This window comes from Oryza sativa, chromosome 6 (assembly GCF_034140825.1).
Source record: "Oryza sativa Japonica Group chromosome 6, ASM3414082v1".
Classification (NCBI taxonomy): Eukaryota; Viridiplantae; Streptophyta; class Magnoliopsida; order Poales; family Poaceae; genus Oryza; species Oryza sativa.
Window position 1 is genome coordinate 14819685 of NC_089040.1, and position 17394 is coordinate 14837078.

The 17394-nt window shown below is 45.4% G+C and overlaps 2 protein-coding genes across 2 annotated transcripts; one reads left to right on the forward strand and one right to left on the reverse strand.

Annotated features, from left to right (window-relative positions):
- Nucleotides 1-824: 824 nt before the first annotated feature.
- On the forward strand, nt 825-4239 carry LOC112939433 (uncharacterized). The gene is made up of 5 exons (XM_066311857.1): nt 825-3228; nt 3330-3440; nt 3532-3604; nt 3696-3794; nt 3917-4239. The coding sequence occupies exon 1, from the start codon at nt 1881-1883 to the stop codon at nt 2982-2984; it is 1104 nt and encodes a 367-aa protein (XP_066167954.1). The 5' UTR covers nt 825-1880; the 3' UTR covers nt 2985-3228; nt 3330-3440; nt 3532-3604; nt 3696-3794; nt 3917-4239.
- A 3238-nt stretch (nt 4240-7477) lies between these two features.
- Nucleotides 7478-13989, reverse strand: LOC4340994 (xylanase inhibitor protein 1). The gene is made up of 2 exons (XM_066311812.1): nt 13251-13989; nt 7478-7947 (listed from the first exon to the last, which is right to left on the reverse strand). Exons 1-2 carry the CDS (start codon nt 13944-13946, stop codon nt 7747-7749), a joined length of 897 nt encoding a protein of 298 aa, XP_066167909.1. The 5' UTR covers nt 13947-13989; the 3' UTR covers nt 7478-7746.
- Between the last annotated feature and the right edge of the window lie 3405 nt (nt 13990-17394).

Sequence of the window (17394 nt, forward strand, 5' to 3'; positions counted from 1 at the left end):
TTGGAATAGCGGGAAAACATCTTTTGTCCCGGTTCGTGGCTTAAACCGGGACTAAAGATATCTTTAGTCCCGGTTAGTACTAACAACCGGGAGTAAACATTTGTTCTTTACTCCCGGTTGTTACTACCAACCGGGAGTCCCGGTTGGTAGTAACAACCGGGAGTAAAGAACAAATGTTTACTCCCGGTTGTTAGTACTAACCGGGACTAAAGATATCTTTAGTCCCGGTTTAAGCCACGAACCGGGACAAAAGATTACCGGGTATAAATATCCACTGCATCGGCTTCCCCGCGCCACACTTAGACTTCTCCACGATCGATCTTCTTCCTCCAGCGCCATTACCGCCCCAGACGTTGCCGCCGCCTCCGCCGTCATCGTCGTCGTGCTCATCCACCCTCGCCAACGCCACCGGCAGCGTTGCCTCCCTCAAGGTGAGGGGCGCAAATCTTGCGCCTCCGATCTCGCATTCTCTCTCTCTCGATCGATCTTGACACGCGCCGGCCGACCGGACCTCGCCGCCATCGTCGTCGCCGACTCCACCGCCGGCTGCCGCCGCCGCGCGCCGACAATACCGCCGCCGCGCGCCGACACCACCGCCGCCGCGTGCCGACTCCACCTCCACCGCCGCCGCCGCCGCACCGCGCCAACTCCACCTCCACCTCCACCGCCGCTGCCACCGCCGCCGCCGACTCCACCGCGCCGCGCGCCGACTCCACCCCCGCCGCCGCCGCCGCGGCGCGCCAACTCCACCTCCACCTCCACCTCACCGCTATCGTCATCGCCGACTCCACCGCCGGCCACCGTCGCCGCCGCCACGCGCCGACTCCACCGCCGACTCCACGGTGGAACGTTTGAACGATCGAGAACGTTTTAGCGAACGACGACTTAGCGACTTAGCGACTTAACGACTTTCACGAACGAGGATCTGTACAAGGGCTACAAATCAGATCTGTACAAGAGATACATCCTCAAGGGCTTGACACCTGATTTCAACGTGCATAACAAGCTTAGGGATCACTGGGATGCGTTTGTGGCATACAAGACTGGATTGCAAGGGCAAGCACAGATAGAAAAGAACAAAGCCAATGCAGCTAAGAAGAAATACCATCACCGACTTGGGTCAGGTGGATATGGAAAGGCAATCCCTAAGTGGGACAAGTTGGAAGCTGACTTGATAGCAAGGGGTATCGAGCCGGCCACGGCTAATTGGCCTGAGCGATCGAGGAACTAGTTCTATGCACATGGTGGATCGCTCAATCCAGGTGATGGCTCCCTCATATTCGGCGATGAGATTCGAGATGCAGCACGCCGACTTGCGGATGCAATTGAAGCCTCTACGCAGGGGACTTTCTGGCCCGACAGAGAGAAGGACGAGCTCACCCTCGCACTACAGAATCCTGAGCATCCAGGGCGAACGTGAGGAAAAGGCGTCCTTCCTTGGAAATATGGATTCAAAGAGGACATCCACACGTATAGGAGTCGGATGAGGAGCAAGAGGAATACAGAGGCTAAGATTGTCGATCTTGAGTACAGGGTGTCCACCTACGAGGCAAGGATGCAAGAGGAGGTGACAAGACAGGTGGACTAACGCCTGGCCGAGCAGCGCGGAATGGAAAGACAAGCGCCTGTCATGGTGAGCCCCTCGGGCAACCACAGCAGCTGCGCATCAATGGGCCAAGTTGGATCAGAGGGCATTGAGGCAGTGGCAGCTCACGAAGCAACCCACTTTCCCGTTGATGATATCACGCAGCGAACACCCTGCGATATGCATACTCCCTTCAGGAACTTGTCTATCAAGGTATGCGAAATGCGAAATTTGTTACATATATATGTTGATTAGTAATTAATGAACTATATTTCTTGTGAAGGTTGCGTCGGGCATGGCCATACCCACGGACCCTTCGAGTACATACCATTGCAGGCCCATTACACATGGATATGCGAAGGTCGAGATAGAGCTGGTGGAACGAACCTACAAGGATCTCGAGCTTGACATCCCCGGAGGAGACGGGGAGAAGAAACTTGGAGACACAGCCCACGCCATCATACTCTGGTGTAAGAAGTACATCGTGTTTCCCGGGCAAGAACGGCCGCCCGCTCCTCCTTCCCCGCCGCAAGCACAGTCTCCTCCGCCATCACCGCCTCGTCAGTCTCCTCCGGCTCCATCCCCTGCACCACCACCTCCTCCGCGTGCACCAGCTGCCAAGTCTGCACCGCCAGGCCCGCGGGCAACTACTCCTCCGCGTGCACCTGCTGCCAAGTCTACACCGTCAAGGTCCCGCCCATATGAACCTGCACCATCAAGGCCGAAGAAGAAAGCCAGATCTGACGAGCCACGGCTCCCCGCTCTCAAGAAAAGGGCGTACGACTTGACTCCGGAGGAGCTCGATGAAGCCGTTAGAGCGGAAGTTAGGGAGCAGTTGAAGCCACGTAGTCCGGAAAAGAAGATCCCTATAGCCCCGGAGGTTCAGGATCACTTTATTAAGATGGCCGAACCGGGCAAACCGGTTGGAGTTTCTGACTATGATCGAACATTGAGGAAGGCTCTTAAAGCCAAGCCTTCAGCAGTGAAGTGCGGAAAGGAAGTCCCTCAGCTGGGGCAACAGCCACGACAAGAGGTTGAACCGTTAGTCGTAGAACCGGCACAACTAGAGATATGCAACTTCCTGAAAGATACGGGACTGGGTATGGAGCAGTTGCTAGAGGACGCACCTATCGAAACGGCTCCGGTCATGTACACGTTTAAACTCGGTGAACCGCTAGTCACGCCTGATAAGGTCAGAGAGCTACCTACACAGATGTACCGGTTCCATCAATGGTACATGGACAAATCAGCGATGGGTAGAGAGATGTTCGGAGCTAGGGTGCGAAACTCAGATTATTACCAAGGAGAAGATGTTATTTGGATCCGCTACAAAGAAGTCTTCGACTTATACCACCTGAAAGCCCTCGACATCTCTATTCTCAGCACGTGGACTTTGTAAGTACTATTTATAGTTCAATTTTGTTCCTCCTTTGAACGTTGCTCACACACATTCCTTTTCCCCGTTGTAGAATGGAGATTCAGTTGTGCCGTCAACACAACAAATTCGATACTGGATTCATGGACCCACGCAAAGTGAGCACGCTGATGATACAACAATACGATAAACAAACCGAGAACAATATCGTCCATTTCCTAGTGCAACATCATTATAAGAGGTTCATACTACTTCCCTACAACACATCGTGAGTTCCTACAATCATAATTAACTTCAATTTTGTTCCTTCAATTTTGTTCCTACAAAGTTCCTACAATCATACTATGTATCATGTAATGCAAATTGCAGATTCCATTGGGTCCTTCTTCTTTTCGACCTTGAGAAATCCAAAGTTCATGTCTACGATTCAATGGATAAACCGGAGAAAACTTTCGCAAAGATTTTTGAAGTGATAGATAGGTATTGTCATATATTGCACTGTCATTATGAATCATTGTATAACTACTAGATCTCTGATAATAAATTAATCCTTCCTAACAACTCTAAATAGAGCATGGATTCGGTTCCGTACATTGGTCCGCGGGATCTGGAATGAAAAACTCACCCGGAGGTTCAATTTTCCGGTTAGTACATGCTAGCTCCAAATTTGTATTGAATCACTTCTTTGTTCTAAATCAGATATGCATACTAAATCTCTCGTTGTTTCTCTTTCAGTGTGCAAAGCAGGAAAAGGGGACTAACTTGTGCGGCTACTACGTATGCCATTACATGCACTGCTTAGCACACCAAATCAGGACTGGCCAGGACCTTGAAGTATGTAAATTTATTCTTCCATCAATTTTTGCTTACTGGTTTCATATATATAATCCCCTTTTTTTTCCAAATAACAGATGATTTACCTGATATATATAATCCCCTTTTTTTCCAAATAACAGATGATTTACCTGATAGATAACACCACCCACGATGATTTCATAAGGGCTGTTCAAGAACAGATAATGGGATTCATCAACAAGCAAATTCTCGATCCCACAGGAGAATTTTATTATGATGGATCGACTATTCATAAAGCCGGTCCTTCTTCTTCCGATGCCACCAAGTCGTAGTAGCAGAAACAAAGATTACAACGTCCGAACGAATTGTAATATATATATCTATATATTCATATATGCACACATGCATTTACTTTTGCGTACTTGGTTTGGTAATATATGTGTATTTTACTTACTTGCAAACTCATATTTTGTTAATATATATATGCATATGGCCTCTAATTACTTAAGTGCACACATATTTGTATATACATACATACATATATATATATACATATATATACATATATATATATATATATATATATATATATATATATACATATATATACATATATATATATATATGTACATATATATACATACATATATATATGTACATACATATACATACATACATATATGTATATACATATACATACATACATATACATACAGACATATATATATACATATACATACATATATATATATATGTACATACAAATATATATATATGTACATACATATATATATATATATGTACATACATATATATATATATATATATATATATATATATATATATATATATATATATATATATATATATACATACATATACATACATATACATACATATATATACATACATATACATACATGTACATACATATACATACATACATATATATATACATATATATACATATATATATACATATATATATATATACATATATATATATATATATATGTATATACATTTCTATATTATGCATATATATATATATTTAAACATATATATATACACACACACACGTACACCAGGCAGCACAACCAAATTAAAAAAAAATAAAAGAAAATTCTTTAGTCCCGGTTGGTGGAGATTTACTCCCGGGTATTTGAACCGGGACTAAAGACCGCTATCTTTAGTCCCTGATTCTCCCTCCCGGTTCGCTACCCGGGAGTAAAGGGGGTTGCGAATCGGGAGAGATAAGCACTTCTCCAGTAGTGTGAGTTTATGAAAAAAAATATATGTAATAATGAAATACGAGTACTTTAAATAAATACGAGTATTTTACATAAATACCGGGTAGATTTTTTGGGAATTGTTTGCCTCATGATTATTAATGAACAATCAACTTCATTTAGAAAAACAGTGCAGGCAATCTTGCTGCTTCACTCATGGCCTAGTTGGCACTGAAACATAAAGGTTATATTTTGTAATGTAGTACTAAATTCCTTTTAGGGTCATGTCCGCAGCTTGCAAGGAATCCGGGGAAACAGGTTCACACTTCAACACAAGCAGTGATATGTTGCAACCAAATGATAAGAAGGATGTGATGACATCAACTGCATCCTGGCTGGAAATGGGTTGGGATTCTCGATGGTCTGACCTTTGTGATGGGCCTCCTAAGATGTTAAAGCTCTATGTTGTTTCTCACATGGTATTAATGCATTCTTTTGATACACGTTTGTTTTTAGGCTACGAGAAAAGTATTAACTGTCGTAGATACAGATCGATAATGTAGTGTGTCATATACTTGTGGGAATTAATCTATATTGACAGCTTATGTCGGCATGTTATATTTTACTATTTCATATGGCTGCCATAATCTAAACTGGTATTTTCCTATTCTTTTTCCAGGTAATCTGACTGAAGTGTGCAAATAAATTAGGATAATATTTCAGAAATACTGGTGCATACCTCGTAAGATTACTTTTTTTTACTGAAACGGAAGTAGTATTAACCGATACTTATATTTTGTTTACTCAAGCCTGCAATTGCCTCAATATCATTATTATGAAATGTTCTCTCCTGAACCACGAACTTCTTGATTGATTCTCTAAACCCTCTTACTATATTATAACTAACTTGAACTTGCCACAAGACTTGTCACGACCTTGAGGCTATGACGAGATAACCATTGCCCAAAAGATAGCCAGCCGGTGTCGGCTCCTGGAGAAGGAATGTAGATTTAGGCTAGGGAGAAGAACGTTACAAGAGGGAGACACTAGAGTAATTGATATTCATCGCTTAATTTACAATAGCTACAATATCATTCTTATATAGATGATATAACTTTGACCCCTAAGTAAGGACATAATTTTTTCTCTAACTAATATTTTCTCCAGCAATAATAGAAGCCCCCCTAAGGATTTTTATATAGATGATATAATTTTGATTGATTACAAAACCTTTTGTATTTCCTTTAGGGCACAATCAAACCACATGATGTAAGCACTTGAGAGATCACGTCCTTTTTGGCGTGGCGAGTGGCGACAAAGGCGCTGGCACAAATGATAATAAAATTTCAAAACATACTTTTTTTAATGTTTTGCGTTTATATACATGCATGAAAAAGATTTGCACAAATATATCTCCTCCGCACAACGGGAACGTGGGAATGAGGCGGTGCCGCTCTTCCATTCAGCGGGACCGACGGTCGCGCACGGGACTGTCTCGCTCCCACAAACCGGGAGAGCGGCAGCGTGGTGGAGGGCGGTCCCGAGGCGGTCGCGCACGCACAAATGATGGATTGATTGTTGAAGCTGGCGTGTGTCTCCATAAGGGACAGAAATATGGATTTGCCGATTTTCAAAGAGAATAACGGTGTTACTCCTACTTACAGTATCCGGGCCATGTCAACAAGATTAATTAGAAGGAATATTACATATTAAATAATGCATTTATATTAGACTATTTTTGGGCTTATATGTTAATTTCTTGAATGCAAATTAATATGTCGTTTTGCTCTTCAAAAGAAAATAGAACAGCAAAAACATCCAGTGGGATTTTTCTGTTTATCACTATTGTACTTAAAATATAACTGTAGCGTTAGCACGGGCGAATTACTAGTAATGCATTAATAACAGGAGTTCTGCAGCGTTTTTTTTCTTAAAAGAAAAACCTAAGGATCGGACGCTGATCAATCCTAGCCTAAAAATCAGCGATCAAAGAATTTAGTTGACCAAAGAACACATCCACATTCATCAATATGAACTGAGATAAAATTGTCAAAGGATCGAAACATATTTTTTTAAAAAAATGGAAAGTCATCAAAATAGTTGCTGAAACATGAAAAGAACACTGAGTGTAACAATTGCAAATAAAAAAGCGAAACATCAGAAAAAATAGGTAGAAATTTGCTTGGAGCTTTACAACTCCACCGGGCATTTGGTTTTTTCAACTAATAAAGTATGCCATCTCCCGATTGCAAGCTACAATATAAAGATCAAGTACTAAAACTGAACAATACGAAGCTCTTGCCAATGCAGCCGCAGGAACAATGTGAATTAGACATTGCTGCAAGAACATGGAGTTGAAACTCCACGAGTAATATATTGTGATAATATTGGAGCTATGTATCTTTCAGTTAATAATCCTAGGTTATTCATGCACATACTATAAATATACATTAGTTGACTATCAGACTATCGTTTTGTGCGAGACCATAAATATAGCCAGGAAAATGCTCGAGATTGAGTACTTTATTGTCAACTGGGTCATACATATAATGTTTATTCTCCACTTTTATTATGTAGCCCTAATAACTGTTTATTCTTCACTTTATTCTTTCTTGCAAGCACAAATGCATACACGGACATAGACGAGGTGGAGGATAGGCGATTGACAGACAGAGTATTCGACAGACAGAGTTTGTAGTAGCCAGTGATGCTGCTTGGCCTACTGGCACGGATGGGAGAAGTCGATCACGATCAGATGAGGCTCAAGCATAGGCCTTGACCATGCTGGTGTAGTTGCTCAGCTTGTCGTAGTATCGGTCCCAGATCATGAAGCCGCCGTAGTTGTCCGCCTTCTGCGTGGACGGGGCGACGTCGTAGTAGACGTTCTTGGGGTGCACCCACCCGTGCGTCATCTCCGATGCCGTCATCCCCACGTAGAACCGTGTCGCCGGGTACGCCGCCGTCTGTCGAAACATGAATTCGGCAATAATAAAACGGGGTAGCGCACGAGACCTAAAAGTGGATGGATGTGGAGACAAAGGATTTAGACAGGTTCAGGCCCTCTCAATGAGAGGTAATACCCTACTCCTGTTTGGGGATTTGAATCCGCTGAGTGTGTATTGATCTGACGATCAGGTTGTCTCATGCCCTCTAGAGGGCCTCCTGCCCACCTTATATAGAATGGGGGGCAGGATTACAAGATAGAAACCTTATCCAATACGGTATCGGTTTCCTAACTCTACTTTACAATCTTATCAAACCAGGACTTTAGGCCGTTCCGTAATATACAAGGAAACGTAATACCCAAGTCATAATCTGTTACATATTCCATACATATAAGTTATCCCCTATAACTAGTCGGATAACCATGCCGTGTGGGTATGGGGTACCCATAATCTCCACAGTAGCCCCTGAGACCTTCACAGTCGAAAAGATAATCTTCTCTCGAACCAGATTACTCCAAGGCCGAGTACTTCAATCATCTTTGCCATGGTCTCCCGAGTACTTTTACCAAATCTGAAGACTGTGGAGGGCTGAAAAATAAAGTCAGGTGCATCGACTAGATGCACCTAATAGGTGTAGCCCTCGACTATGCGGTTAAGTGAACAAACCAAGCATATAGTCAAGGAATAAATAATCCAACCAACCGAGTGGCTTCGATAATTATAGTTAACCAAGCGACTTGATATTAATATGTAGCATATGCGGTGTAAATCCCTGAATAACATGATCCGAGTGATATACCGACTGCTTTGTAAAATATGATGAGTGTAACCTAAAGTTGGCTACATTATTGAAAATTCACATAGCAAAACAGCTATAAAAAAGCTTGTATGTTGTGAATAAAGAAATTTCCAAAGTATTGGGCATACGCCATGCGCACACTGCTTTAACAGATGTGCTTAAGTCCCTAGAAGACACATGGTTCCACCACACCTGGAAATATACGGCATATGTGGTATAAAATCCGAGTAAATAAACTCATAAAGGATTTACCAACCGCCTGAAAAATGACCACAATATATAATCAGCCTAAGCCATAATATTGGTCAATAAAAATGCACACTTACGTGGCAAAAAGCAACGATATTGTAACCAATCAATTGCTTTAAAACCCAAACAGCACCATGACTATATTAAAAAGTCAGCGGGACAGCTATATAAAGCTTTACTGTTTGACACCTTTTAAGATGCATTGTACCAACTCCTAAAAAGTTGAGTAACTGCGGTATAAAAGGATTTTAAGGTATTGGGCACTTGATCACGCGCACTTTGGCCTAAGCAAAAAGTGCCTAAGTCCCTAAAAGAACGTGACAGGCCACACCTGAAAATATGGGCTGCAGACATATTAGGCCTAGGCCAAAAAATATGCCTTCGACACCCTTTAAAGGATGACGCATGTAACATGCTCCCGAGTAATAAATCTTCCGGGTAATATAGACCAAGTGTAGCTCATATGAATAGCTTCTGATCTGAATGATTATCCCTTATGGGATACTCCAAAATAAATATAATAATTGAATCCCGACTGGCGCAAGTATTCGGTTGATAGCCCTTACGGGGAATAATAATTGGTCCAGTCTTTGAGCATAGAAAATAGACTCATGACTATGAATCCATGTGGAATGTATCCGGAACAAGTCCAAATTGGAGATATAATCCTCACGCTTGAGTTGATGAGCCCCTGAGCATATAGCTTGTTCTTCTGTCATAGTCAAAATTGTCTATTGGCAATAGCTGACGCAGTCGGCATGGAGATGAAATGACCAACATGAAGACGAAATTGCTCATCAGAAGTAACGGAAGATGTCAGTGGTAGTAAAGATGCCACCAATCAAATGTAATGAAGTTGCATAACCATGGAGGCGAAGAAACCAGTCGGCAACAGTCAGGTCAGCTAGCAGTGAAGATGTAGGCGCCCAACAACAACGAAAGAACAGTCGGTGGTGACAAAAGCAAACCGACGATGAAGATGTAGACGCGCATCAACGGTGATGGCGAAATCCACCAATCATGAAGATGAAGAAAATAATCGGCGGCGACAAACGCATCCGACGGTAATGATGATTAGCGGCAACAGAGATAGCCGACTATGATGACGAAGTTTCCCATCAACGGCAGCAGAGTAGGCTATGTTGATGAGGCTTGACAAGATGTTGATGAAGATGACGATGTCGGTGATCCAGTCAATAGCGATGTAGCAGCCGATGATAACGATGAGATCCTCTATCGGCAGTTGCGTAGTAGGCCAACCGTGAAGACAAATAATTGGAGGAGAGTTGATGTTGTTGCCCAACTCGTCTAAACCGAAATATTTGAAGTTGTTGAAGTAGAATGTCTGTTCCGAAGCAAAGATGAAGATAATGACTCCTGGAGTTGACTCATTGGCTGATTAATTGATTTCTTCAGCTTGACATAAAATTTGTCAAATTTTGAGCCTTATATTTGTGTAGCCCCCGACTCTTTGGTTAGTTGGAAAACAACTGAACATAGAGTCGAGAATTATAGCTTCTTGTCGTCGAGTAGTCATTGCTTGATTGAAGATATGTGTTGAAGGTGTCCAAGTAGAAATCCTGAATATTGGAGAGTCACTTGTTGTAGTAAAATATCATGGCATTGCATGCCGAGATGTCGAGGTTCACAAAGACGTCGTGGTTGGTGAAGTAGTAAAACTTGCGAAGTAGCAGCAATAGAGTTTGCCAGTGCCGAAGATAATAAAGAAGAAGTCGCTCCACCATGATGACAAAGTTGCATCGCCGTGATGAAGTGAACACGAGTCGGCAGCAACAGAAGCAAACTGGTAGCGAAGACGCGCAGTTGTGAAGATAAAAGCACTAGTCGGCGGCGGCATAACCAGTCGGCAACGGAAGACGATGATGTCCATCAGTAGTGGTAGCTGTATAAACCAGACGTAGAGGTGAGGGCACTAGTCAGCAGCAGACGAGACGACCGGCGGTGAAGAAGATAAGGCCAATCAACACTGGCAGAATCATGCAGCCATGGAAGTGAAGAAACCAGTCGGCAGCCATGGCAAACGTAGGCAGCTTGTGTTGAAGATACTGATGCCTATTAGTAGTGACAGCGATGTAGCCAGCCGTGAAGAAGGTAGCATCAGTTGGCGTTATAACAGGCCAGCCGTGCAGGCGGTGACACCAGTCAGCGGCGGATGCGGCGGCCGGTCGGTGAAGACGTAGACGCCCAACAACGGCAGCATAATAAGTCTGCCGTGCAGGCGGAAGCACCAATCGGTAGCGGCGAAGGCAAGCCGGTCGGTGAAGACGTAGACGCCCAACAACGGCGGCATAAAGGCCAGCCGTGCAGGCGGAAACACCAGTCGGCGGCGGCAAAGGCAAGCCGGTCGGTGAAGACGTAGGCGCCCAACAACGGCGGCATAATAGGCCAGCCGTGCAGGCGAGGACACCAGTCGGCGGCAGCGAAGGCAAGCCGGTCGGTGAAGACGTAGGCGCCCAACAACGGCGGCATAATAGGCCAGCCGTGCAGGCGAGGACACCAGTCGGCGGCGGCGAAGGCGAGCCGGTCGGTGAAGACGTAGGCGCCCAACAACGGCGGCATAATAGGCCAGCCGTGCAGGCGAGGACACCAGTCGGCGGCGACGAAGGCGAGCCGGTCGGTGAAGACGTAGGCGCCCAACAACGGCGGCATAATAGGCCAGCCGTGCAGGCGAGGACACCAGTCGGCGGCGACGAAGGCGAGCCGGTCGGTGAAGACGTAGGCGCCCAACAACGGCGGCATAATAGGCCAGCCGTGCAGGCGAGGACACCAGTCGGCGGCGACGAAGGCGAGCCGGTCGGTGAAGACGTAGGCGCCCAACAACGGCGGCATAATAGGCCAGCCGTGCAGGCGAGGACACCAGTCGGCGGCGACGAAGGCGAGCCGGTCGGTGAAGACGTAGGCGCCCAACAACGGCGGCATAATAGGCCAGCCGTGCAGGCGAGGACACCAGTCGGCGGCGGCGAAGGCGAGCCGGTCGGTGAAGACGTAGGCGCCCAACAACGGCGGCATAATAGGCCAGCCGTGTAGGCGGAGGCACCACTCGGCGGCGACGGAGGCAGGCCGGCGGTGTAGATGACGATGCCCATCAACGGTGGTGTGACCAACCGACCGTATAGGCGGGGACACCAGTCGGCGGCGACGGAGGCAGGCCGGCGGTGTAGATGACGATGCCCATCAACGGTGGTGTGACCAACCGACCGTATAGGCGAGGACACCAGTCGGCGGCGACGGAGGCAGGCCGGTGGTGAAGTCGTAGACGCCCAACAGCAGCGGCATAATAGGCCAGCCGTGTAGGCGGAGGCACCACTCGGCGGCGACGGAGGCAGGCCGGCGGTGAAGTCGTAGACGCCCAACAGCGGCGGCATAATAGGCCAGCCGTGTAGGCGGAGGCACCAATCGGCGGCGACGGAGGCAGGCCGGTGGTGAAGTCGTTGTTGCTATCAGCAATGGCGGTGGCGAGGACAAGCCGGCGGAGTGGACTCGCGGCCGATCGACCGGAAAGCTGAGACGCCTCGAGTCCATGACCAGCATCAATCGCCTCAATAGTGCCGCGTAGTTATATGCGAACAACAACAAAAAATAGCAAGAAATTAATCTGAGATTAAAAATCAATATGATAAATAATGATAAAAATCAGATTGAGTTTCCCCCTGACTGATTTGGATCAAGTCAGAGAAGAGGAGCTTGAAGAAGTGGTCGACGGAAAGGAAGTGAAAACTCCCAAAGCGAAAGCGAAGTCGGCGACTCATGAAATTGATTCCATCGCGCTCGTTGATAGGAAACTCGACGCAGCCCCTACCTGGCGCGCCAACTGTCGAAACATGAATTCGGCAATAATAAAACGGGGTAGCGCACGAGACCTAAAAGTGGATGGATGTGGAGACAAAGGATTTAGACAGGTTCAGGCCCTCTCAATGAGAGGTAATACCCTACTCCTGTTTGGGGATTTGAATCCGCTGAGTGTGTATTGATCTGACGATCAGGTTGTCTCATGCCCTCTAGAGGGCCTCCTGCCCACCTTATATAGAATGGGGGGCAGGATTACAAGATAGAAACCTTATCCAATACGGTATCGGTTTCCTAACTCTACTTTACAATCTTATCAAACCAGGACTTTAGGCCGTTCCGTAATATACAAGGAAACGTAATACCCAAGTCATAATCTGTTACATATTCCATACATATAAGTTATCCCCTATAACTAGTCGGATAACCATGCCGTGTGGGTATGGGGTACCCATAATCTCCACACCGTCCACTTGTCCCACGCCAGGTGCCAGTAGGCCTCGCAGTTGTCGTCGTCGTAGATCCGGATGTGGATGCGCTCGAAGATCCCCGTCGCCACAGCGCGGCCGAGGTAGCTGCTGGGCGGGAACGTGCACCGCGGCGTCGCTGTCAGGTGCAGCGGCTTCCCGGGCGCGCCGCGGATGTTGTGCTTGGCGAGCTCCAGCGCCAGCACGTCGTACCTGTCCGCGGGCGTGCCGTGCTCCAGGAACAGGTCGACGCCGTCGAGCCACGCGTCGCCGAAGGGGCGGTACACGCCCGCCTTGGACCCACCGAAGTAGGCGTTCCAGAGGTAGTCGAAGAGCTCGAGCGCCGATCGGTTGGACGGCAGCGAGTAGCCGTTGCCGAAGCCGCCGATGGAGAGCGACACCGGGACGCCGATGAACTGGCAGTGCTTGATGTCGTCGCCGATGCCGGCTATGGGGTGTCCCGAGAGGTCGAGGTTGTACTTGCCGTGTCCGTACACGTTGAGGAAGGACATGATGACCATGGTGTAGAGCCCGGAGTCGCAGGCCTCGCGGAGGGTGCCCTCGTCCTTGTTCCGGCCCCAGAAGACGGTCACCTGGCCGGTCTTCCCCACGGCCGTGGCCGGGCCGGCGAGGAAGACGGCAGCAATGGCCGCGACGGCCAGGAGGGAGGCTGCCCTCCTGCTTGCGAGCTCCATTATTATTTCTGCTGGATCGATGATTTCTTGTTAACTAATTTGCGCTTACCACTGGCTTGATTGATGGTATATATAGATTTTTGAGAGATGGAGAAGTAGAATTCAGGCACTGCTAGCTACGCTAACAGATTGTTGACCACGGCATATTTTGTCAGCTAGCTTTTGCTGCTGGCACTTTCCTTCTCTTCTCCGCGTTGGAGTGGAAGTAGCCAGAGCTTTTTTTTTTTTTTTTTTTTTTTTTTTGACATTGGAAGTAGCCAGAGCCCAGAGCTGATTGGGCATGACTCACATTACAGGTTTTCACTTTTCAGGCTTTCAGCTATTCAGCGCGTATGTGTGGGCGAGCTAAGTAGCACGCGAGGTTAATTCCCCAATACGTATTTTACTAAAAATTTAAAATCAATCAAGCCAGTGGTAAAACAAGTTTTGGAATCGTACCCAAGTTTTACCACTGGCTTAAAATCATACCCAAAATTTAAAACTTTCAACTCAAAATTTAAAACTCTAAACTTAAAATTTGGAAGTTTTCAACTCGAAATAATCAAATCAAATATTCAAAACTTTCAACATAAAATTTGAAACTATAAACTGAAATATTTTAAAACTTCAAACTAGAAATTTAAACTCCAAGACAATTTAAAAACTTTCAACTTAGACGATTGGAAAATTTTATAGCTAAGATTTGTAAACTTTCACCTCAAGATGTATTCATGTTTTAAATTTTAAGTTAAATATTTTAAAAATATGAATTAAAAATTTCAAAATTTGGGATGAAAGTTTAAATTTGAATTTAAATTTTGAGTTGAATGTTTTTAATAGAATGTTTTGAAATTTGAGATGAGAGATATAAATTGTAAAATGCATTAAAACACCAAAAGAAAAAGCACACGCGATTCAGAAAAAAACAAAAAGAAAAAAATGCAACATAAGTGGAAAGGCGCGGGGAGAAGAGAGGGGGGGGGGGGGGGCAGTTGGCACGTGTGCGCCAAGGAACGACCCCTTATATTTTCCATTTGCTTTGTTAAAATATGAGTATTTCGAAATTATTTGAGCAGAAATTAATATTATGGTAAAACAAGTTTTGTGCTTCTTATTTAAATGAAGTATGGTTGAAGATAAGCTTAAAAATGATTTGGATGAGAGATAAGGGATGAAACTAATGGTAGAACAGTTTATATTTTAACATAAATTTATCAGAAGTATAAAGTGTTTATACTCCCTCATTCTCGGAACTTAGGGAGCACATCATTCTTCCTTTCGCGTGTGGATAACGTGGAAGACAGCTCAGCAGGCTAATCTGCCCAAGTGAAAATGACATCCATTTCTTTTAATAATGGAAGAAATAAATAATATGTATGTCCGGTCTCTGCACTTAAGTACATCCAGCCAAAAATATAGCGAAAATGACATCCATGCATGCATCATAACGACAAGAGAAGATCGTTCAAGATGCTTCAAAAAGAAAAAAAGATCAGGAGATCGTTCAAGCACGTGATTATTCTTAGAGCAAGGTCAATAGTATAGTCAACCATTGGCTCCAAAACATCTATTGCCAATCTAATAGCTCATTCATATAATAGTTAAATATAAAAATATACTACATCATTAATACCCGGTTCCACCTCTCATACACACATAAAATCTTAGAGTCCGTGTTGCAGCCGGCTACAAATCTGTAGCTCGCTTTTCTTCTTTATCTTCTCTTTTCTTCTCGATATATGGTTATAGAGTACCTGCTCTATGTCGGTGATGCCCACCCCTACCGCCCTACGCGCAGGCGTCACCCCGTGTTTCTCGTCCTCACGCACATGCTTTATACGAATACTATTATCGACTGGTTGACCAGGTGTGTAGCAGCCATCAGTCCGCTGCTTCCTTTGTGCATTTAACTTTGGTTTGTAGGTTAAGCTAACAGTCCCTGATACTGATTACTAGTATTAAGTTTCTCGATTTAAACTTCAGACAATGATGATAACCTTTTTCCGTGTGGTGTTTTATAGTACCCCACTGTTACGAGTAGTAGTGTAGTAGTATCATATCACCGTTGATTTTCTGGAGTATTTTAGTCCTCTTAATTTTGGTGGAAGGGTATTACAGTAATTTCGTGTTCCAATCGTTTTCCCTGTTCGTGGCCCGTAATCCACTCATCCAGCCGCCACTGCGCATCGTGTCCCCTCCGTCTCCACCTTCGCATGGCCGCGCCGCCCATGCCCTGCGACCCAGTGCGCCGCCACGACACCCCTCCACCTTCGCCTGGCCGCACCGGCCCTCCCCTTTGTGCAATCCGGTGCCACCGGCGCGCCACCCCTCCACCTTTGCGTGGCCGCTATATTGCCGCTGTTCAACCATCTCCATCGCTGTGACGTCACCTTCCACTCCCCTCCATCATGGGAATCAAACTCTCGACGTCGACGAATCCTGTTGCGAGTGGCATTGGAGCCCGACATCCTCTTCATGGTTCGTTCTCTGCCAGCCACGTCGTTGCGCTCCCCGTCGGCCGCCTCTCTGTGTTCCCCGGTCTCGTTGCTGCTATCCCCTCGCTGCCCTCTCCCGCCCTTGTCGCTGCCGCCCCCTCCTCCCCTCCCAGCGGCCGCATGTTGTTCACATTTCTTAACGACATTACTAGAAATATAATTCTCAGTAATGGTGCAGAAATACTCCTAGTATATTATGGTTACAGAGTTCATCCGCAAGCGCACGGATATACTATTGTAGCATTTCACCCAAGAGAATTCCAAGGGCATCGTATTTGTTTAATCCCGTGGGAAGGTCATGGTAGAGAGAACTTGACTAATAATTTATATATTACTAGTGATAATCATAGCCTAAGCAGGGGTTAAGATGATTCAAGGGTAGAGTGACACACAAGTATTAAGCTACTCATTCTCATAATAAAATATCTATGCTAAGTGCAAAGAAAAGAGAAAGAGAATCTATTCCTTTACTTCTAGTATACATAGTATACATACATTCTAGTCAACTGATATACCAGCTAATACCCTCTATCCGATGCCCTCCTGGTACTTCGAGAAGCAACCTGTAACTGCCGAGTTCCTTACGACAGCCCGTCATGACCATAAACCGGGGCTAAATACGGAGTAGTACCCTCCCCAGGGAATTAACTTAGGACTATATACACACGTGGAGGAATACCCATACTGAGCTGTCACCATCAGCGGCCCACCTTTCATCCGTAGCATATAACCCCAAATAATGATATCCCATAATCTAGACACCACGTCTAAACGACTAGATACTACTCTAATATCATCGTCATGACATAGAGTAATTGCATATGCAAACATTATACCCGCACCAAAGCATCTCCCAGATAAGCTAGCAGAGTATAACATGAACATAATGTAAAGTAGGCATTCATATACTCGGAAAGTATTTCAATACCATAAATGTAAAGAAGAGTATTCTAATAAAAGTACAAAGCTTACAA